The sequence below is a fragment of the Argopecten irradians genome, chromosome 1 (assembly GCF_041381155.1).
Source record: "Argopecten irradians isolate NY chromosome 1, Ai_NY, whole genome shotgun sequence".
In the NCBI taxonomy this organism is placed as follows: domain Eukaryota; kingdom Metazoa; phylum Mollusca; class Bivalvia; order Pectinida; family Pectinidae; genus Argopecten; species Argopecten irradians.
Window position 1 is genome coordinate 40255859 of NC_091134.1, and position 24256 is coordinate 40280114.

General features: G+C 35.9%; 1 protein-coding gene across 1 annotated transcript; it reads right to left on the reverse strand.

The window, feature by feature from the left end:
• Positions 1-488: 488 nt before the first annotated feature.
• LOC138327727 (inhibitor of Bruton tyrosine kinase-like) lies at positions 489-23888 on the reverse strand. Its single transcript, XM_069274049.1, has 25 exons — positions 23730-23888; positions 22353-22967; positions 21930-22026; positions 19826-19950; positions 19305-19415; positions 18735-18820; positions 18262-18352; positions 17943-18060; positions 17555-17726; positions 17145-17268; positions 16695-16896; positions 16390-16579; positions 14899-15004; positions 13986-14449; positions 13604-13693; positions 13252-13372; positions 12816-12912; positions 12519-12620; positions 12124-12241; positions 11563-11947; positions 10432-10793; positions 9560-9718; positions 8768-8905; positions 7867-8089; positions 489-3740 (listed from the first exon to the last, which is right to left on the reverse strand). Exons 2-25 carry the CDS (start codon positions 22671-22673, stop codon positions 3618-3620), a joined length of 4125 nt encoding a protein of 1374 aa, XP_069130150.1. The 5' UTR covers positions 22674-22967; positions 23730-23888; the 3' UTR covers positions 489-3617.
• Between the last annotated feature and the right edge of the window lie 368 nt (positions 23889-24256).

Consider the following 24256-nt stretch of genomic DNA (forward strand, 5'->3'; position numbering starts at 1 on the left):
GAACTCTAGGACAAGTAGCGATTTATAGGATTTACCTCTATTTCCCCTATTGGGCCCCGCCCCTCCTGCCCCGGGGGGGACAGAGCCAAAATTTATACAAGTTCTGTTCCCCCTCCCCCAAGGATGTTTGTGGCCAAATTTGGTTACAATCCATGCAGAACTCTATGACTAGTAGCGATTTAAAGGAAATGTTGACGGACGGACGGACGGACGGACGGACGGACGGACGGACGGACGGACGACGGACGCCGCACCATGACATAAGCTCACCAGCCCTTCGGGCCAGGTGAGCTAAAAATTGAGAATAAGTTCAAAATGTGAAAAGCTAATGCACGGCGGACAACAACTAATGAAACTTGACAACTAGAGGTCATCCTAACCCTTCATTAGATGACCTAATAAAATTTACCCAGTTTGTGGGCCTATCCTTCATATTACAATGTAAAGGCATGACATTGATTTAATCAACAATATCAAAGACATTATGGTGTTTAATTATATTTTAATTGGTAAATCACAATTATTTCATTTGTATACTTGAGGGGAAAATAAAAGAAATCCATTTCTACTTTATTTCAATATTTATACGTGTAAGTCGGTATTTTAGCAAATGTCAATAAAATCATTGTACCTCAAAAGTAACTTTTCAGTTTGACCACAGTGTAAAAATACCAGGTATTCTCATTTCCATCATCTGGCCAACCTAATTATAAAAGAGATAACATTTAAGGATACTCCACCGCCGACAGACCATAAATGATACTCATCATTTGAACAACAATTGGTGTTTATTAATCGTGTATATGTATGTCTAATTAACACAAAAAAATATAAAATAATTTATTTTACTTTTGGTGTATGCGCAGTCAGAACTTCATTCTATATAGAACATTGTGCCACAGAATTTTTTCGGGATGCAATTAATTATTTCTAATATTTTTATCTCGAAGTAAATTTAGAAGCTTAAACTTTCCAATGGTTGTAATGGTGTAAAGAAAGTAACTTTTGTAACTGAAGAAAAATACCAATTTGTCTTATCCTGTTTTTGATAGTGAACAAAAAACCGTTTGTCAGCGGTGGAGCATCTTTAGGGAAAGATGTTAATTACAAGGAATGCACAATAGTTTTGTCTTATATACAAAACTTAGTCCTAAAATGGTTTAATAGAATCAAAAGAAGAAGCAAGATCGATTTTAACACAATGACAATAAAAATAAATACATATAGTTTTGAAATTTGCTATGAGAAGGAAATATGATTATTACAAATACTTTTATTAAAGAAAATCATACCTGGCCTTTGAGTACATTACGACAAGGGTTTTTGAAAAATCTTGTATCTGCCACTTTCTATGAAATACTTTAATATTTCTTGTACATATTTGCCAGTAACTTATTTGAGAACCAGGCCAACTTATAAATTAACACTCAAATTTAACTGTTTTAACTTTCAGTCAAATTTTCTTACTCTCTCAATGCCCATAACAATGATGAGCACATCATCCATTGAACAATTTATATGGTTTTGTATAACAGCCATCATATTTCACCCTTAGTCCACTCAACACGAACTAACCAGTAATTTGAGCAAGTCTTCTGTTATTCTTTATAAGAATACAGCTATCTGGATAGTTATTGTCACTTGTGTTGGTATTTACATTAACAGCTGCTAGATCATACAGAGAGGATTGTTCACATCATCATCATCATCATCATATCTGAGAAACCCTTTAAAATGAACTTTAATACACAACTTGAATATCTTCACTTGGTTATTTCATACATATTACAGCAGGGCATTGCAGATTATACTAATATGTACCCAAGCACCATACAACTATGATCATAAATGTGTGGTGTCTTGAAATTAAAACAAACAGATCAGTTTAAGTAAATTTCGCAAGTATGAAGGAGTTATCTCCCTTTACAAAACAATATCAATATTCGTTAATGCTCGAAAAATTTTCACACCATTGCATATATTCCTTAATTATTTGTTGTTGCAGTTTGAACACTCAAATTCCATGAATTATTGTGAATACAGAGCCCTATATAGGATATGACCTTTGAACTGTAAATTAGTTTCCATGCCAACAGCACCATTCACTTGGCATAGAGACAGTGATCCACAACAGGGGAGATAATCACTAACAGTAACAACAATTAAAACAAAGGTATAATAAATAAACCATTATTTACATCATCAGCAAATATTGTAAAATAATATCATCAACAAAAATATAAATGAATAGTAATATATTCAATAACAGCACTTTTCATAATACATCTTTGGCGAATAAACTGTCTTCATATTGACTACTTTATACATACATATGGTAGGTAATTTTTGACTGTAATAAAACAAACATTGCTTTCCAGGAAAGAATCTTAGGTATATATGCTGTACATACCAAATTTCATCAGATCCTCTTTAACATCGCAGCAACACTCGTATAATTAAAATCTGCAAAATTTATTAAATCACACATACATTAACATTCTTACACAAAAATAGTAGCAAAATTATTAAAATTAAACTCATCTGTCAGTAAAATTATAGCAGATAGGGCCCCCACAATATCTTTTTTGAAATGTAGGTCAGGTAGGTCAGTATGACCTACTTTTGGAATCGGCCCTGGCAAATATTTCTTTTGATGTAGGTCAAAACTGGGTCACACTAACCTTACATTTGGAGCATACATGAATCTTTCAAAACACTTATCCCCATAACAAACACTTTTCATCAAACACACCAAGCTCCACACACACATAACAAAATCACAGACCTTACATACGTTCCTGATCACATTCAGGAGCCTATACAGGAAGCCAGGTATGTGAACTATCATCCGACATCTCAATTATCTAGTACACTGTACATAAATATGAACACACACTTTGAGCAACTACATACTCTTACCAAATCTATAGGAATAACTAATTCTGAACAATTATTATTGAGATCAAAAATAGTTTCAATACTTAAGCGTTAATTGTTTTGTTTGCATTGTAATAATTAGAAGATATTCGTACATCATTACAAAGAAGATGTGTGATGCAAATGAAATAATAAATGCGAATTCAAATGATGTTAAATATGAACACAATATATCAACTCCTTCACCATTTCAACTATTGGGATTAATTTACCCTTTTACAAAAAAAATTATGTAACAAAACATTTACAAGTTTTTATTTCTATCTTGAATCACTAATTTTGTAATAAATGTGGTATCTAAAAAAACTTTCTGATGTACTGCTATTTGACCCAAATTTAAATTTTGATGATGCAATAGGTCTTGATACATTTTAATTTCGAGCAATGGTTTTGGTTTTTAAATTCATTTGCCAAAGGCATTGTTGCTTCTTGAAAATTGAGCATAACATCAACAAAAATGGCCTTATACAGATACTTTAGGTTGGATTTGGTAGAAAACACATGGCAACTGGGAAGAATTTAAAACTTGCGTCATGACCATGGTGTTTACAAACGACTAGCTGGGAAGAATTTAAAACTTGTGTGGTGACCATGGTTTAGATGACTAGCTGTCCAAACACCTTTAACCACTTGGCCGTTGTAGCCTCTTGTTGCTGTTTCCTTCCTTCTTCAATATCCTGTTAAGATTTTTTCCACAATGGTGTTGCCATCTCCTGTACAACTCTTTCCACAGTAATCTGTGCGTCATAGTTGTCAGCAGCCTTGTAGTGGACCAGGAGTTCCTGTATAGCCTGCTCCTCCATCTGACAACACAAATAAATATGTGTAAGATTGTAATGTATGCCTAATAACTTGTTCTATCGAGTATTAGTTAAGTATTCAATCCAATTATCCTCTATTCATCCTATATCATATCATGCTTTTAACGTAGACAGCTGCCACTGATTTTTGCTATCTAGCTTGCCAAGACTACTTAAAAGCCCATTTCTCTTCATTACTAGTTCTGATGTTGCCAAATCAAAAGTAACTTAGCATAAACCAATATTTGTTTTCAGTAAATTTTAGAGAAAGATGTTTTTCAATGGAATGATCATGCATTCTCACAGTCAGAAAACTTTTTCAAAGAATAAAACTGATGGTCTGGTAGCATCTTTTTGCCTAATTTTCCTTACAATTCATTAATAAATGCAATTTAAGAATGACAAGGACATAGTCATTCAGATCCCCCACCAATGGAGATATCAAAACTGAAGTAAGTTTGATTGTGGAGACTTATGTGTATGAAAAACAAGAGGCCCATGGGCCTTAACGGTCATCTGACTCATGGCACAAAACAACAAAGTCACCGTATAAAGTATTGGTTAACGATTAATAAAAACAATACAAGGAACTCCTTAGTTGAATATGTAAGTTTCTGAAAAAGGTAAATGTCATTTGTTGAACAAACTTGGTAGCCCTTCATCCAAATATGGTCGAAACCCATTCAAGGATTAATATAAGGAGGAGTCAGATTTTAAAGCAAAATTTCAGCAAAGCTCCCATTTTGGACCTCGGTCATACCATCCCCATGGGTCCTACCTCGGTCCTTTATAAAATATGATTGTCCTTACCTAAAGTTCCCCCTTCTGAATCAATTAAAACCACTATAGACCAATTTTCATTGAATCGGAGACTGAAACCTTAAAACAGGAAGTGGGCCAACGGCCATCTTGGAATACCAAAATCTTTACTAAACTGTTTGCATGTTGTTCGGCATCAATTAAAACCCCTATAGACAAATTTTCATTGAGATCAGAGAGTGAAACCTTAAAACAGGAAGTGGGCCATCGGCCATCTTGGAATATCAAAATCTTTACGAAAATGTTTGCATGTTATTCGGCATCAATTAAAACCATTATAGACCAATTTTCAATGTTTGCATAGACTGAAACCTTAAAACAGGAAGTGGGCCAGCGGCCATCTTGGAATACCAAAATCTTTACAAAAATGTTTGCATGTTGTTCGGCATCAATTAAAACCCCTACAGACCAATTTTCATTGAAATTTTTCCTTAAAACAGGAAGTGGGCCAGAAGTGGGCCAGCTAAAATTAAGAAAATTTGCCCTTTTGGGGCCCCACCCCTCAGTTCCTAGGGTTCAGACCTGACTCATTTATAAAAAATATAATTGTGTTTCCCCAATGATGTTTCACACCAAATATGGATAAAATTCATCCAAGGATGGAGGAGGAGTAGGATTTTAAAGCTAAAATTAAGAAAATTTCCCCATTTGGGGCCCCACCCCTCAGCCCCTAGGGGTCGGACCAGGCTCATTTATAATATGATTGTCCTTCCCCAATGATGTTTCACACCAAATATGGATGAAATCCATCCAAGGATGAAGGAAGAGAAGGTTTTAAAGCTAAAATTAAGAAAATTTCCCCATTTGGAGCCCCACCTCCCAGCCCCTAGGGGTCGGACCAGGCTCATTTATATTAAATATGATTGTCCGTCCCCAATGACGTTTCACATCAAATATGGATGAAATCCATCCAAGGATGAAGGAGGAGAAGGATTTTAAAGCTAAAATTAAGAAAATTTCCCCATTTGGAGCCCCACCTCCCAGCCCCTAGGGGTCGGACCAGGCTCATTTATATTAAATATGATTGTTCGTCCCCAATGACGTTTCACATCAAATATGGATGAAATCCATCCAAGGATGAAGGAGGAGTAGGATTTTAAAGCTAAAATTAAGAAAATTTCCCCATTTGGAGCCCCACCTCCCAGCCCCTAGGGGTCGGACCAGGCTCATTTATATTAAATATGATTGTTCGTCCCCAATGACGTTTCACATCAAATATGGATGAAATCCATCCAAGGATGAAGGAGGAGTAGGATTTTAAAGCTAAAATTAAGAAAATTTGCCCTTTGGGGGCCCCACCTCTCAGCCCCTAGGGGTTGGACCACGCTCATTTATAAAAAATATGATTGTCCGTCCCTAATGATGTTTCACACCAAATATGGATGAAATCCATCCAAGGATGAAGGAGGAGTAGGATTTTAAAGCTAAAATTAAGAAAATTTGCCTTTTTGGGGCCCCACCCCTCAGCCCCTAGGGGTCGGACCAGGCTCATTTATATAAAATATTATTGTCCGTCCCAAATGATGTTTCACACCAAATATGGATGAAATCCATCCAAGGATGAAGGAGGAGTAGGTTTTTAAAGCTAAAATTAAGAAAATTTGCCCTTTTGGGGCCCCACCCCTCAGCCCCTAGGGGTTTGACCAGACCAAGCTCATTTATATAAAATGTGATTGTCCTTCTCCAATAATGTTTTACACCACATATGGATGAAATCCATCCAAGGATGAAGGAGGAGTAGGATTTTAAAGCTTAAAATAAGAAAATTCGCCCTTTTGGGGCCCCACCCCTCAGCCCCTAGGGGTCGGACCAAGCTCATTTATATAAAATATGATTGTCCTTCCCCAATAATGTTTCACACCAAATATGGATGACATCCGCTTAGCGGTTAAGGAGGAGTAGCGTTTTAAAGGAACAAGTTTACGCACGACGGACGTTGGACGACGATGGACAAATCATGATGACTATAGGTCATCCTGACCCTTCAGATGACCTAAAAAAAACAGGAAAAGGAAGTTGAGCTAAAGAAAGATGGAGTATAATTCAAGTAGAGCGGGGCTGCAAATGTTGAATCAGGTATACAGCCTTGACATTTATATTAGACTATATATACAAAGATGGGTGGAGTTTTGCAAAGTAACATTTACCATTTACCATGATATTTTCAGCAATGTTTCCATGGTAACGGAAAAAGTGCAAAAAATGAAAACCTAAAAATAGCAAAAGGTACTACTAGACCATAAAAAGAATGTGTCTATGAAGTTTCGTGGAAATATCTTTTGCTGGTTTTAGAGTTATGCTCCGGAAATGAACCTGCTACAAAAATATGATATCTTCAGCAATGTTTCTATGGTTACAGAAAAAACCACAAAAAGTGAAAACCTCAAAATAGCAAAAGGTACAACTAGACCATAAAAAGAATGTGTCTATAAAGTTTCGTGGAAATATCTTTTGCTGGTTTTAGAGTTGTGCTCCGGAAACGATTCTTACAAAAAAATCTGCAATTTTCAGCAATGTTTCCATGGTTACAGAAAAAAGTACAAAAAGTGAAAACCTTAAAATAGCAAAAGGCACTACTAGACCATATGACTAATGTGCCTATGGAGTTCGGTGCACATATCTCAACCAGTTTTCCAGTTATGCTGCGGAAACGAACCTGGTTGGTACAAAAATATGATATTTTCAGCAATGTTTCCATGGTTACAGAAAAAGTGCAAAAAATGAAAAACTAAAAATAGCATAAGGCACTACTAGACCATAAGAACAATGTGTCTTTGAAGTTTTGTGGAAATATCTCTGCTGGTTTTTAGAGTTGTGCTCCGGAAACGGTTCTTACACAAAAATCTGCCATTTTCAGCAATATTTCCATGGTTACAGAAAAAAGTACAAAAAGTGAAAACAATAAAATAGCAAAAGGCACTACTAGACCATAAGACCAATGTGTGTATGAAGTTTCATGGAAACATCTCTACTGGTTTTAGAGTTATGCTCCGGAAACGAACCTGGTACAAAAATATGATATTTTCAGCAATGTTTCCATGGTTACAGAAAAAATGCAAAAAATGAAAACCTTAAAATAGCAAAAGGCACTACTAGACCATAAGACCAATGTGTGTATGAAGTTTCGTGGAAACATCTCTACTGGTTTTAGAGTTATGCTCCGGAAACCATTCGTACGGACGGACGGACGGACGGACCCCATTTGTATATCCCCCGCCAACTTCGTTGGGCGGGGGATAAAAATGAAATATCACCAATACCATACTTATTCTGCTGATCGAAACACTATCATATTTCTAAAGTTTCTTACCTGAATCAAACTGAGGGGCTTCTTGGCTGCCCTTGCCAGAGTCTCTGTTCTCTGTTGTTCATCCCTGACAATATCTGTAAAACTGACAGAATCCTTCGGGGAGGGACTAGGCAGAACCCTTTTTGTCCAGGGGTTTTCCAGACTCTTAGGGCTAGACAGTTCATCACCAGTCGGCTCGTTTAGTGAACCCTCATCTCGAACATGACTGGTAGGTATTCCCCAACTGTAAGATTTAATAATAATTGATGGTTTCACTTTTGATTTCCCCATCATACTTTTATAATCATATTTCATATGATTCACTTTCTCAGTTTTTCTTGGGAATTTTGTTAACAACATCACATAAATAGTTTATCTTGAATAAAATTTCTAGATTCATCAAAATTTTAGTTAATAAGGGGAGATAACTTGATACATTACCCAACCAAAAGAGTTTATTTGACATCAAAAGTGATTTTTGGCTACTATATAAATTACGTTTTAGTGATAGCTTTAGATACAAATTATTCTAGATACATGTATATCATTTCAGATTTCAGATTTTTCCCTTATTATAACTTGAACGAAGGCGAAAGAAATTTCTGTAAGACATAAATGCTCATCCTTTGCTTGAAATGCCATTGCAGAGGCAGAATTATCAAAACAGAAACTAAATACTGTCCCTTGGCCCAGTTTCATGAACATTCCTTAACTTATAGGAATTCCTTGACTTAAAATTCTCCATAGGAAAGCATTACAAAAGTTACAGAAAAATCTTAAGTTAAGGAGCCTTCCTTAAAATACATAATGCTTTCCTATGGAGAATTTGCTTTCCTATGGAGAATTTGAAGTTAAGGCATCCATAAATTTAAGGAATGCTCATGAAACTGGGCCCTGACTGTTTAATCCAGCCTGTCCTTACCTGACTGTGGGTTTGGGTTTGGATCCTTTCTGGGCTGTATGAACATTCTGTTTCGCCCCAGATGGTCGTTTAACAGTATAACTACTGTCCTCTGACATCAACTCTCTAAAGGATTTCACAGTGGTATTTACATCACCCCTACAAATACAAAATGTTCACAGTGGTATTTGCATCACCCCTATAAATACAATTTCACAGTGGTATTTACATCACCCCTACAAATACAAAATGTTCACAGTGGTATTTACATCACCCCTATAAATACAATTTCACAGTGGTATTTACATCACCCCTACAAATACAATTTCACAGTGGTATTTACATCACCCCTATAAATACAATTTCACAGTGGTATTTACATCACCCCTATAAATACAATTTCACAGTGGTATTTACATCACTACAAATACAATTTCACAGTGGTATTTACATCACCCCTACAAATACAATTTTACAGTGGTATTTACATCATCCATACAAATACCATTTCACAGTGGTATTTACAGTGGTATCTACATCACCCATACAAATACATTTTTTAGTACATTTTACACAAGCTTTACAAAAAACAAATGTTCACAATTACTACACTACAAGCCAATATTTAACATAAATATGACAAACATGTATTTAGTTCTTATTCTGTAAAGAAAATAAATAATATTTCACAATTGGATATAAAGCAGGTTTGATATAGGTTTTTTGGGGGAATAAATAGTCGGAAAATCAAACAAATTCTGTTTAATCCATTTAAATAAAGATTTGATCTGAGTGTCACCAATGATAACTTACCAGGGACATGCTGGCTTGTTTGGTGTTGTAGGAGTTATGGGCCCTGTTGAATTACCTCCCTTAGTTGACTGGCTACTACTTCCAGCTGCTGCAGCTTTTTGTTGTTTCTTGGCTTCTTTCCAAGAAAACTTGGAGCTAGTCTTCATTGGACTTTTGATCCTGTTGAATTACATACAAAAGTAACATGTCAAGTAAACATCATTTGGTCATGAATATCTGGAGTATTCAAAGTTGGAGTTAAAGTATATTTCAGAATTGAAAGTCAATTTCAAAGTTATTATATATAAAGTAGTGTTTTGAGTTCATACAATTCAATACAAAAAGGTTTACAGCAAAGAAACATTTACCTAGTATGGTATCTTTTCAATGCAAAATCAAATTCACCAAAACCTTTCATGCATATGCCTGTTACACTATTATGCCATTGTGACCATCTGATAAATACAGGGGTTTTCGAGATCCCAAAACAACGTGGGTAAGTACAATTTACCATTGATTAGTCCCGCCTTTCCGTGATTGTGGCGTCACATTTTGACGTGAATTTTGTAATGTCACAATCACAGGAAGGTGGGATTAGTTGATGATAAATTGTACTTTACACGCGTCCTTTTGTACTCTTGAAACTCCCGTATTGACCTCACAATGCCCCGATCAAATTATGAAATTTTCAGAGTCTGGCATTTTATCTAATCAGCAACATTTACATACAGTTGCTCGTTATTGGCAACATAAACCATAAATTTTTTAAACACACCAACACCATATTAATCTTTCAGCCTTCTCGTTATTCAAGTTTGGAGAATGGACAATACATTTATGCTTTATCTAGAAACAGTTACTATACGTATCCAGAAGGAAAGTGTTTTTCTGACCTTCTGTTTTCTTCCTCCATTATTTCCCGTAAACTGAGAGATGAACTTGAGACCCTAGGGCCTGTTATGTCCATAGTTGATGCGGATGGTACACCAGGGTAGCTTGATTTCTGTGGAACAGCAGATTTCAGTGGTGAAGGAGATTTCTGCCATGCAGCTGTTACTGGATGTTCTACTACTGGGGGAGTCGGAGATTTTGTAGAGGTCAAAGGTGAAGGGTCATGTGACCTTGAGGTCAGACTAATGGTGAGTGGTTTATGGGTAGTTTTCAATTTAGATTTATTCTTCTGTGGCGACACATCATCACTTGGCAATATCTTCTCATACACCTGTTTGTCAGATTGGCACTCCACTATTGGACTCTGAAATATTATGTCCAAAGAAATGTTACTTCCTGAAATAAACCTGTCAATTTCTATTTGTTACGAATATGAAATGTTAAAATGTTAACTTTTTCAGTAAAACTGTCCTAATAATATATATTTATATATAGTAATAAGCGTTCTACCAACAATACAGATCTGTGTTCGACTTCTTGATATTTTTTTTTCTCTCTTCTTCCCCCCCCCCCCCCCCCAACTGTAAGGGTAAAAAAAATCTCTATCCTCCACTTCCCCCCCCCCCCCCCTGTAAAGGGCCACAGTGATCGAGTGGTTAAGATGTCTTGACATATTACCACAAGGCCTTCACCTCTTGGTCGCGAGTTCGAATCCCATGTGGGGTGGGGTAGTTGCCAGGTACTGGCCACTGGTCACCGAACAAACCTGGCACGTCCTTACATGACTCTGACTGTAATAGAACTTTAAACTAACAAACCCAAACCCCTCTGTAATTTTATTTAATTCACAAGAATATCAATGACATGCTTCTGAAGTTTAGTATTAACAACATTAGAGACTTATAACTTTGGACAAAGATGGTTTAATTTGGAGTTAGTTCGATTTTGTTTAGTATTACCTTCACTTTCAAATACAAAACATCGGACATTTTTAATTGAGACATCATCAAGATTATCAAAGGAAGAGAAACCATATTAAAGTAAAAATTTAAACACCTTCCATTATCATAAAATTGTAATGGAGAAGCAGGTAATGACTTGTGTCATGTGTGTAGGACATATTATATAGTTACCTGTTGGGTTTCAGCATTACCAGGACTGGTTGCCAGTAAATCCAGAATACTGTCTAAACTTTCTTCCTCTGACTTTACACTGATGTCTGAACTAACAGAAATCTGTCGGTCTCGTTTCTGTAACCTTATCTGTGCCGACTTTTCAAAATCCTCACTCAAGCTTTTCTGACGACTTCGCCTCTTTTTGGACTTGTTTTTCTTTTGACTGCCCTCACTTGCCAGGGTGGGGCCCTCCCGGTCCATTTCAGCAGCCAAGGATTCCAGAAAATCCTTGCTTGGGCCATCAAAGTATGGTGTGATGATTCGCCGTGACATGGCCTTAGTCTTGTTGTGATAGTAACTGGTTAGATCAGCCAGGACTTCATCACTCAGCACATCCAGATACCTGGTCAGTTCATAAAAATATTTTCCAATTTTACAACTAAAACTTAAGACACATGTTAATGTAGATGGTTATATGTTTAAACTTAAAAGCACCTTCTCAATTTTTTTTTTTCAAATCTAAAAGTGACTTGTAAAATAATATCAGACAGGTAAAATGTTTGATGTCAGATTACACACCTGCCCTCAAACATGGCCGCAAGGTTGATGACGATGAACTCCTGACAGACTGATTTCAGCTGCTGAGCATTGTACACACAGGAAAACTCCAGGATCTTTGCCACATTCTTCAGATTAACTAAGAGAAAGTCAAGATTTCATATCAATAGCTGTCTTGGCATCTCAATATAAATATGCCATTACACTTACATTTACAGATTTGTAGCAATGAAATAATTTAGTTTTACAAACTATAATTAGAAATGATATAAATTTTTTCGATTTCTATTTTTTTCCCTTTTCAAATAATATTTTTCAGTCAGGACTATTTTTCATTGATGAAAATTTTATTTATTCATTTTCATAAATGACATCATATTTTCACACAAAACCAAAGGGAAAGGAATCAAACTTACTGAGAGTAGCAATAGACACTTCACACATCTCCTTCAGCCTAGTTATCAACAGCTGGTCGGCACACACCAGGATATTACACAGGAACTCAGCATTGGTACACTCTGAAAATCAAAAGTAATATCATCTCATCTGATATCAAGTTCTACAATAATGTCAAAACAAGAATAATGGACAAGTTCAACATTACCAAAGACTCGGTAAATATCTGTCAATTCAACTTTGCAAAATTTGGTGATTAAAAATTTGTTAGATGGTGCTGTAAATGTGTAAGTTTGTGTGTGATATTTTTGACCAACCTTCCACTATGGGAGACGAGTCTGTGTACAGGAAGTCTATCAGTATCTCTAATATATCCCCAGGCACAGGCAGAGACAACGGTGAAGTGTTGGACGTCTGTAAGAATAATACCTCAAAGTCTGAACATCATAGCTCAATGATAGAACTACATGCATACAAATGTAACGAAAACATATTAAAAACGTTAGAGGGATGAGGAAACTTGAAAATAGTGGAATTCTAACAAAATTCCATAAAACCAAAAATGTCTGTAAAACTTTATCCTCCATTATAGGATTTTTCAAATATTTAGGTTCATTATTGACCTAAGCCATAATTTAGTTTGAAGGTATGACCAACATAAATGTCATTTAACCTTTTCAAATCAAGGATCTGATAATTCTAAAATAAGCTGACTGACGAGCTTGTTTGTATGGATATAAAACAACTACTTACCTCCACCCAGCCACTGGCGAGCATGCTGTGGAAATACTCGAGGCGGGCCACCAATACACATTTATGACAGCTGACCACGGTGTTGTTGTCTGACTGAATCCTAACATCGTACAGATCACAACTGTAGAGAAATCAACACATTTAATAGGTATGGTTCTAGTAGTCTACAGTGTCATTGCATTTAAGACTATTCTAGTAAGTTTGCATATTACATGTATTTAGGATACACAGCAGCTTGATTTCACCTTTCATGTCCAATAACTTAGTGTTTCATGTGGACAAATCCATACTGTATATGGATTTATGTACACTACTGTACTGAACATAAGTTTTATACTGTAACTGAACTTACAGCTTGTGTCTGTCAAATTTCGTCCTTGGTAAAGTGGAATGTTTCTTGGCTAGCTCGATTCCTCCATTTACATACTTCACTGTCTCCAGTCTAAGTGTGGAAGGTTATCAGTTAGTATTATGGATACATGAATGTCAACAAAATCCTTTATTTTCATTATTTCTTTTTCAGTCTCCAGCCTAAGCCTAAAAGTTTAGAAATATCCATGATTATGCGTGAAATATATAAACATCCAAAAACCAAATTCCAAAATCCTTTTGATAAATAATTTTGAACTCTAATATTTTTTTTCAGCACATTTCTAATTTTTCATTTTGTTTAGTTTTCATATGGTACACATTCTTCACTGAAAATTCTGAGTTTTTTTATTATTATTATTTACCTTTTCCCTAATCCTTTGACTCCAAATTTCTTGGCAGCATCCATCAACATTTTGATTGGGTTTTTAGTTTTGGCTTTGTTGCCATTATCTTTATTCTCCTTGCTGGTACTTTTTCTCTTTTGATGGACTGCAAATGCGGACATCTCCTTCTCTGATTTGGAAAAGAAAATATCCGGACTCTCCCTGTTTTCCATTTCGTTCCTGTCAATGCTATCCCCTTGTCCCTGAAGTGGGGCTGTCCATGGACTCAAGTCAAACTTCGTACCAGGGATAAGCAGGCTGCAAGTGTCCGTATAAAGGAAGTTTAGTAATTGCTCAAATATTTCAGGGTGCACATCATTGATCTGAATAATCTGATGATCCGTCAGCGAATCTTTTTTCTTAGACTCTGCCATTAATTTGTTGAAGTAATCGCTCCGGCTTAGTAGGATGTACTTATGGGCTGGCCAGGTGTGACCACCAGCCTGTAAATAAAAAAGAAACCCAACTTAACACTTATGAAACAATAAACCTTACATATACACCAGATTCTGACACACTTCACTTGGTCCATAACAAAGAATTAGACGTCATAATGGCAGAAATGAAAATTTATCCAGGTGTTTTGCGTCGTGTCAAAATTTTATTTACAAAAATAGATCTGTATATTTCTTGGATGTTTAAGAGTAATTATATGAGGTTCAGTCCATTACCGTATATCTCACATTTAAGACATATAAGAAAGTTAACCATTGATAACTTTTTTTGAAATTTAAGCAATTTAGTTGTCGTTGAAAGAAAGGTGGTTTACAGTACGAAGGTAAAATGAAGGTTTACAATGATTGGGCAACTTTGAGTTTAACAAGTTTTGTTTGTATTATACAATATTTATCATTTTACATGTATGCCAGCTTTGAAATATATGGTGATATACCTGTATAATAATGTCATGAATCACATCATATTCATCTGCTTCCTCCAGGAGCTGAGAGAAATCCTCTGTGAGTGTTGAGGTACTAACACAAGGGACATCAGTGATACTGAAATTCAGGAGTAAAAACTGTTAAATAATGATTGGATTTATTTTGTCTCAGGTCTATTACCACCAGGGTAATTATAACAAGAGGCCCAGAGGGCCTGTATCGCTCACCTGGTTTTTTGTTAGTAATTATCACAAGACTCTGACAATTAGAAAAATAAGCGAAATTGACTCCCAAAGTTTAATTTTGAATCACAACCATACAATGATGCTATTGATACCATACAAATATGCTATCCAATACATAGGTTCAGAGACAAAGTAATTTATATGAAAGTAGTAGCCTAATTGACCTTTTTGACCTCGCATCTATTGCCGTCTAAGGCCACTGGGGTCAGCCCTATCATTTGTACAATTTCATCAGCCCGTCGCCCACATTTGCAATTTGAATCCCACCCTATAAGGATGCTACCATTGCATTATGGGTGCTATACCATGCTTAGTTTCAGAGAAGAAGTCGTTTATATGGAAATAGCCAAATTGGCCCCTTTGGACCCCGCCCCTTAGGCCCCCGGGAGGTCAGCCCCATCATTTGTACAATTTTGAATCCCCACCCTATAAGGATGCTACCATTGCATTATGGGTGCTATCCCATGCTTGGTTTCAGAGAAAAGAAGTCGTTTATATGGATATAGCAAATTGACCCCATTTGAATCCACTATAAGATGCTACCATGCTTAGGTGCTTCCAGCTTTTGACCCAATGACCCCCCCGCCCTCAGGCCCCCCGGGGGTCAGCTCCATCATTTGTACAATTTTGAATCCCCACCCTATAACGATACTACCATTGCATTATGAGTGCTATCTCTTGCTTAGTTTCAGAGAAGAAGTCGTTTTTATGGAAATAGCCAAATTGACCCCATTTGACCCCGCCCCTCAGGCCCCCGGGGGGTCAGCCCCATCATTTGTACAATTTTGAATCCCCACCCTATAAGGATGCTACCATTGCATTATGGGTGCTATCCCATGCTTGGTTTCAGAGAAGAAGTCGTTTATATGGAAATAGCCAAATTGACCCCTTTTGGCCCCGCCCCTCAGGCCCCCGGGGGATCAGCCCCATCATTTGTACAATTTTCAGTTAGTAGCCCATAAGGATGCTACCAGTCAAATTTTGTTGAAATCCGACCAGCGGTTATGGAGAAGAAGTCGATTGTTGACGGACGCCGGACGCCGGATGTCGGATGCCGGACGCTGCGGTATCCCATAAGCTCACCTCGGTCCTTTGGACCAGGTGAGCTAAAAACACTAACGTACAATATGACAGTTTCAGAACTACTTCATTTGGGTTGTGAACTCCCAATTAAATAATTTATTCAAGTAGAATGTTAGAATACCTCATCCCTAACCACTTATATAAACTTTTTATGAGCTGCTGAAAAAGTAATACCATAGATTAACTTGTGCCTGCTGTACTGCGTAGTTACGTCCCTTGGTGTCGCTGTGGATGCTGAGACCACGATGAACATGTGGAATCTGATGGACCTGAACCTCTTCATCTCCATCCTTTAGCATCAGATCCAGCAGGCTCATGCCGAACTCATCAGGTCGATGGTCACCATGGCCACGACCCCTCTCACCTACACATCAAATGTATTATAATAATTATGTTGGATTTTTTGTGTGTGGTAAATATCAATTATTTAATAAGAATCATTTATAATTTCACATAGCACACAGGTACAGATAGCTTACTTTTGGTTTTTGACTGCTGTTGGCTGGAGTCCTTTGAAGTGTTAGGTTTTACCGGTGTGATGTTTCCTAGGTAACCCTCGCCTTTCTCGGTGATAATCCCAACGGTCGACCGACTAAGACTCATGTCCCTGATGATCAACTGACGCCGTATACGCCATTGACATTGTCGCAACTTTGGGAGTGATGCTCTCCAAATCAACACCTTCAAATATAACAAACAAGATTTGTGTTTCCACCATACACGACACAAAACAATCCCAGAAACCCTACCAGATGCTTACCATGAATTTTATGTATCTGCCAGTATCTGGGTTATCAAATGATTGAATTAAGATCATTCCTGTGTGAAATTGTGTATATCATTACCAAATAGCTTAATTCTTCAGATTGATTTTATGATAATTAGAAATCTGTATACATGTATATATCTATTGTAAATGAAGGACTTACAGAGCCAGACTCTATAAGTAGAAGCACCATTAGTTCTGACCCTCCTTTCTCTCGGATAATGTCCAAATCAGTATTGTGGTCAAGGTTTCCTCCCGACACCACTAGCTTTGTGACTTCCTGTAACCTGTCAATACAAACACATTGAATATAGATCTTCAATCTTTCAACATATAGTTGATACCAGCATTAAAGTGTTTCCTATAAATACCAAATTAATGATATTTACAATGGTTCCAAAATATAAAAGCACAATCTTACAACTGTTTTAGCATAAATCTCCATACTAATTCCATGTCAATTTGTATACAGACGTGTGCAATAAATCAATACACAATGATAACATGATGTAATTGTATATGAAGTCCCATTAGACTATTGTATTCAAACATTTTCTCGGTTAGTAGACTTACTTTGATGCTATTTTCCTACACTGGTACTCGTGTAGGACATACAGGTCCCCTTTACCGGTCAGAACAACAATAGCAGCGTCCGAACTAGCTGCCAGATTTATCACCATGTCAGTGTGGTTGAGGGCAGACACTTGTCTGGGCTGGCTTTGCTTCTCTGTACCTTTGGAATGACCTTCAAATGAATGTGTCAAAGGTTATTCTTATTGTTTCATAAGTAGTTTAAGTTAAAGGATTACAATCAAGAGTAAAAATGTGCTCACGTAACTTGAGGAATTATAGAAAGTAGACAAAACACGAGAACAAACAAAACAAACTCACATTTTGATACAGGGTCTATTTTTTTTGAAAGTCATTTTGGAAATTTATTTGCAATACTTGTTATACATACCTAGTTGTCCAGCATTAAGTCCAAATGTGAAGACAGAATCTGAGGTGAACAGCGCGGTGTGGAAACGACCAGCACAAACACTCATAACTCTCTTACCCTTGAGGTTTTTGGTGGTGACCTGTGAAGAAATGATTTACTGAAATACTGTAACTAGTTGGTAAGCTAAAGTATATAGATCTATAAAGATATCTTTCTGTATTATTCTTTCAAGTAGTTCACGATAAAAATATTATCTTAATGAGAATAGAATGATGTGCTGTATCGGAATTTTACTTAAATTGTATATGAAAGAAGTTCTGTTTTAAAAACTAACACGTACCTGCTTTGGAATCAGACTTTTTGCTGAAGGCGGCATTGGGAACTGTCCTAACTGGTGGTTGTCATTCATTCCACAAGTGTACACAACACCACTGTAACATAAAGTGAATCAGATACTCAACATGATGCTCTCATTATTTCCTAAAATTTCTGCCAAATAATCATATACCGGTACATTATTTTCATGCTCTTGATTTATGAAGTCTTTCTATTGGTGGGCCACAGTGGTCGAGTAGCTAAGATGTCGCAACATATTACAACAAGCTCTCCACCTCTGGGTCACGGGTTTGAATCTCATGTGGGGCAGTTACCAGATACCGACTGCTGGTTAGCTTTTTTCTTTTTATACACTGGCTTTCCTCCGCTATCTAAACATGGCATGTCCTTAAATAACTGGCTGTTAATGGGACTTTAAATTAATCAAACCAAACCTTTACTCTTTTGCTAATTGAAAAATAGTTGTAAAGTCTGAACCTTTGCATCAAGAAGACACTGTGGTCTTGGCCTGCAGCTATTTGTTCACAAACTTCATCCTTGATTGTATCCACAAGTTTTGGTACCTGAAACATAAGGGAACAGCTAGTTTATCATATTTCATATAACCTGATATTGAATGTAGTTTAAATGGCAAGATTGGTCTTTGTATTTAGCACTATAATAACTGATATAATTGTCAGATTTATTTGGATGCCACCTATGATATCGAAAGAAATCCACCTACATATGGTCACTTTTTTGAGACAGCTTTTGATAACTGCCCAATATAAACCTTAAAATTGTTGCCCAGAGACAGGTGTCTATTTCTGAAATATCAAACACCATAACCACTCATTCACAGTGGAATTCTTGTACAGATCATATAGACTACTCATTTGAACTCTTACAGTATATAATTATTCACCACAGTAACCATTCCTGAATCTTTGACAAAAATAAGACTTAGTAAAGGTAATAATATAACAGCATATGTTGTCTGCCGTAGAAATCCTTAAACCATGACAAAATACTTGCACTGTATTTTATAATGATAAGGAAAGGACTTACAACACAAGTTTCTTCATCACCATGGCCAAGACGTCCTCCTTGGCCGTGACCACAAGTATACACTAGACCCATCGACGTCAGGAATACAGTGTGGTACTTACAGAGAACCACCTGTAAAATATACAACATCAGCAAATATGAGTTTCTATGATCTTGTATATAACTGGTAAAACTTCAATACAGCTATAACAATTTGCTTTCTCTTGTTTTTTTTCACCACTTTGGAATCCTATTGCACTTGAACTTCCATGTTAAGAATTGGCTGAAATTCATTCTTTGAGAATATGAAAGGAATTTTTGCACTGAGTCATATTGTGTTACATTATATTATGACATAACATATTCATCATAGTCATACAAAAGAGAAAGTATACAATAGTATTACTCACTAATACTCAGTTAAAGTTCAATTTTATACAGAAGCAACAGAGCTCAAGATCTAGTGATTTTTTTTTCAGATGAATTTCAGCGATCATATCATACAATGCATTAAATCTATGGTATTCTATTCTAAATATTACATTTTTAATAGTAATATTTTGCTTCCTGAAAACTTCCACAGCCTCTGGGTAAGATCGACGATTTTCACTAGAATGTCCTAGGGTTATGTTCGAGTTGTCTCCCCATGTAAAAGTTTCAGTTGGATCTGCAAAAGATGATTTTAAGGTATTGATTCATGCATATGGTGCTGTTATATTGATTAACCACAAAATGCAAATTTTAGGATACAGTCACCTTAGAATACCCTAACAAATTTTTAATCACCATTTTTCATTGATGAATATAATGTTAATATAGATACATATACTGAGCAATTTAAAAACTTCAGAGATAAAATCAAACCTGTCTTTAAAGATCTCGGAAAGTTCATAGAATAAAGGATCTTCATATCTATGGCAAAGTGTTCTTTATCCACAGGTCAAATTGTTTAATTTGACCATTTATGACTCCAATAAAGTGGACTTATTAAGGGCTATTGGACGACACTATCGCCATTTTGGAGGTTGTGAAACATAATTTGTCAAACAAGCTATCAACTGCACGGAATGCTCTAATATTTTCCTCACTTCGTTTAAAATACATACAAAAACGTTGAAACTCGACATTTATGAAAAAAAATAACTTTGTAACAATAAAAATCTAACTTTTGTCGTTATTAAGAACTGTTTGAAATTCATCATAATAATGCATATTTGTAAACAAAAACACTTCCATACATGTTCAGTGTTATTGTGGTTACATGTATTTACCGAGTTTTGTTTACATGTTCGTCTGTGCAAGCTACACGCTAGTTCGACTATTGGACACATTTGCCGTACACACAAGCAATGTGGGACGGAACACGTGGCTGGAAGTAAAAACCTAATACAACAGAAACTATGCCAATCTCGAACAAATTCTTTGCCATATCAAAGGATGACATTTTCCCGATAACAAATAACGTAAATACCTTGCAATCAACGCATGACGGCATCCACAATTACGTGTCTGTCGTCGGCATGCTTTTTACTTTCACTTTCTTCTCGCCATCTTGCCGTATATGTCATTAAAAATACTAAGCCACGGCGGAGTCTTCGAAGTACAATATCCAGTGAAACGTCTAATCACAGCAACATGTTTATTTGCCATGTTTAATTTAATCATACTAAACATTATTTTAGCGTCAAATGTCAACCCAATATGAGTTTATCGTTAATACATTATCTTATTTTTGCGATGACATATTGTGCAGCCATTTCCGGTTTATGTACTTTCGGTTTTAATTTTTTTTTTACAAATTGCGTTTTTTGGTCTAACAGATTTAAATGGCAAGACATAATGTAACATGACAATTGACTTATAAGTATATGTTTGCCATGCATATATTAAGCAAACAATCACATGCCATATTTCCCAACATTCAGCAAAAAAATTTAAGCTCATCATCAAATTGACAGAAATGTGACAGGTGCGTTGTTGACATTTCCAAGGGTGTACCACAGGTTATGATCGTGTGTTGAAAATGTAGAGAGCGGTATTATCGTGTTTCACAATATATTAACCCAATAAATATATCAATACCATCACCGCTACTAATTTAGGAAGTAGGATTATTGTTATTTGTTATAATCTCTTCACGCACTTTACCCTAAATGGCCCCATACAAACTATTCTTATGGAAACAACATGTCTGCCTCGTGAAGCCATTTTTGACAGATATTCGGCTCAAGTTTAGGTCTGTTATTTTAGTATATGGTGTTATCATTAAATTCTAAAAGTAAATACGCATAGATTGAAGAGATGACAGGATAGTTATTGACATTTTAGACCATAACATATAGTGGTGTCTTAGAATTTCGTACAATTCTGGAATTTGATTATAATTAAGTTTAAAATTAAATTGGAACATATATTTATTTTTTGACAACACCATTGTGTTCTTTACTTGATTTTAGACACATGGTGTACTAATAATTGGAATTCTGAAGTTAAAAGTCTCATTTCAGGTATTCTGCATACACCTGTATACAAATGACATTGTCAAGTCCAATAGCCCTTAAACGGGCGGGCTTTAAACAGAGGTGTTACTCGGTTACACTTGCTTAGACAGATGAACAGAATTTTTTTCTTTATCATAATAGATACCTGTTGATGAAAAGGAAACATAATCAGGTCGATCTTTGGACAGCAAGTCGAGAGGCCCAAGTCCTTCATTGTCTCTGGTATACAGGTCACTGTTGTACTGTTGCATAAATAAAATATAATCTATAAGACATCATATCAAATCTAAAATACTTCAAAATTATAATTATTTTGTGTTTCAAATGATAATTTACTTTTATTCTAGGTTGAATATTAGATCCTTTTACCTTTCTACCATTCTAAATCAGCTGATGTCTATATTACAAAACAAACTCTTATTTAACTTTAGAAAATTGTATTGGTTATAAATATTTGAAACATACACAACTTTTTAGTGTATTTGTGAAGGATTAGTAATATTTTCACAAGACTTCCCATATGTTTGAATCATTTCATTGAAATTTTTCAACAATCTAAGGTGTTCACCTGAATAAGAAGTCGAATGGTGGCAAGATGACCATAAAACGCAGCTCTATGTAAAGCTGTCCAGCTCGACTCCATATCCTTAGATGTGAGATCTCCATTCTTTTCATTTAATAACCATTCCACAATGTCTATCTTACCACAGGCTGCAGCAACATGAAGAGGCCATCGTCCATAACTGTCGCTGAACTGAGTGGCAGAGTAACACAATTTACTATAGGCCTGTACCTCCTGTAGACTTCCTTTTGTAATAGCACAGAGGAACTCCAGAGCATGCTGGCGCGACCGGCATTTCGGGCCACATTCTGGTTCATATCCAGGCATTCTGTAGTTGTCTTCATAAAATCTTTAAATTTCAAGTAATTTACATAGAACAAATGTCTCAATTAGCATAGGTTGAATAAAAGATGGCAAATTGTCTGGTTATATTTAACGTTGCACTAGATTTTTCACAACTGCCTTTTCCATTCTTCCAAGGTTTTTTCTCCCTTATGCTGACATACCCTGCATGAAGCTGCCCCGATATATGGCTGGATACCAGCCAAACTAATGGATGCCCATTATAGGGCAGCCATCACGATAGGTCTTTTCAAACAGCCATAATTGCATTCATAGCACCTGAAAAAATCAGAAAAACCAAATTAATGTATAATACAATGGTTAGGTTATTTTTCAATCATATACAGAAGTTTAAACATAAATTATTGCATAATTTGACAAACATTCTGATAAGCATATAGCATATCTGATATAACAGGGGGAAAGTAGTGCAACGCCAGCCGGGCTCGAACCCGCAACCCCGGACTTACTGGTCCGCCGCACTACCGAGCTAAACGGAAATTCCCCCTGGCGCAAAGGTAGAAGGCTGTCGTATCACTATAGTAGTACTATGTTCAGTTAAATCCTGCGACACTTACAGTATATTTATAAATTGCATGTACATGTATATTTTGAACTCCCTTTCCAGGTAAAATAATTTTAAAAAGTCCAAAAAATATTATGCAAATAAAAGCAGTAGTTCTTGTAAGCCTATCAGGAGATATTCCCCGATGTTGAACTATGGATTTTTCCGATCAGGTTCGATTGCATAACGTTCAGCAACCGATCACAAATCTGTTAGCACGACTGAATCATGATCAGCTGTTTTATTTGTAAAAAAATGAATACACAACAATCAGAATTACACACGTTTATTTGAATAAAATGTATTTCAATTATTCAAAATAATAAAGAATCTGACATTAGCCTACAAATGATGAAGTTTACATAACTGGTCCTGAGTGGAGAAATCGGACTGGGACACCTGGAAAAAGCTGCATCATCAAAAACCCCTATTTAGTAAACAATAACGAAATGTATCCATTTATCTTGGGAATCTACCTGCATTAACTTTCAAATACGTAGACAATGGAGCAAGCATATTTTCCTATGATTGTAAAAACTTTAGTAGACATCCTAAATCGTCAATAAGAGGCGATATGTCCTATTTTCAGATTTTTCTGCCACACGATTAACTTTGTAGTCTCTAAACAAAAACAAAATGGAAATAATCGTTCGTGCTTGAATTAAAGTTTTACCGATTTAAATACGACTGCAGTTTTCGAATTATTGATTTCGATTACATTGTAACATTTAAGATAATGATATTACATGGAAACGATAAAATTGTAGATATAAAATATTGTTTAGAGAGTCGAAAATAATGAGCGTGAATCAAATTGGAAAGTCGTAAAGACAAATCCGGAAATGGATGTAATCGCTGTACTTAATTTTATAAATCCTGTGAAAACATATTTGATATTTTTTAATTAATTCGTTATAATAAAGAAATGTTATAAAATATAACCATAGGTGACTCCCATGAAAAATTTATGGCAATATTTTTAATATCTGAAACACAATCCGGA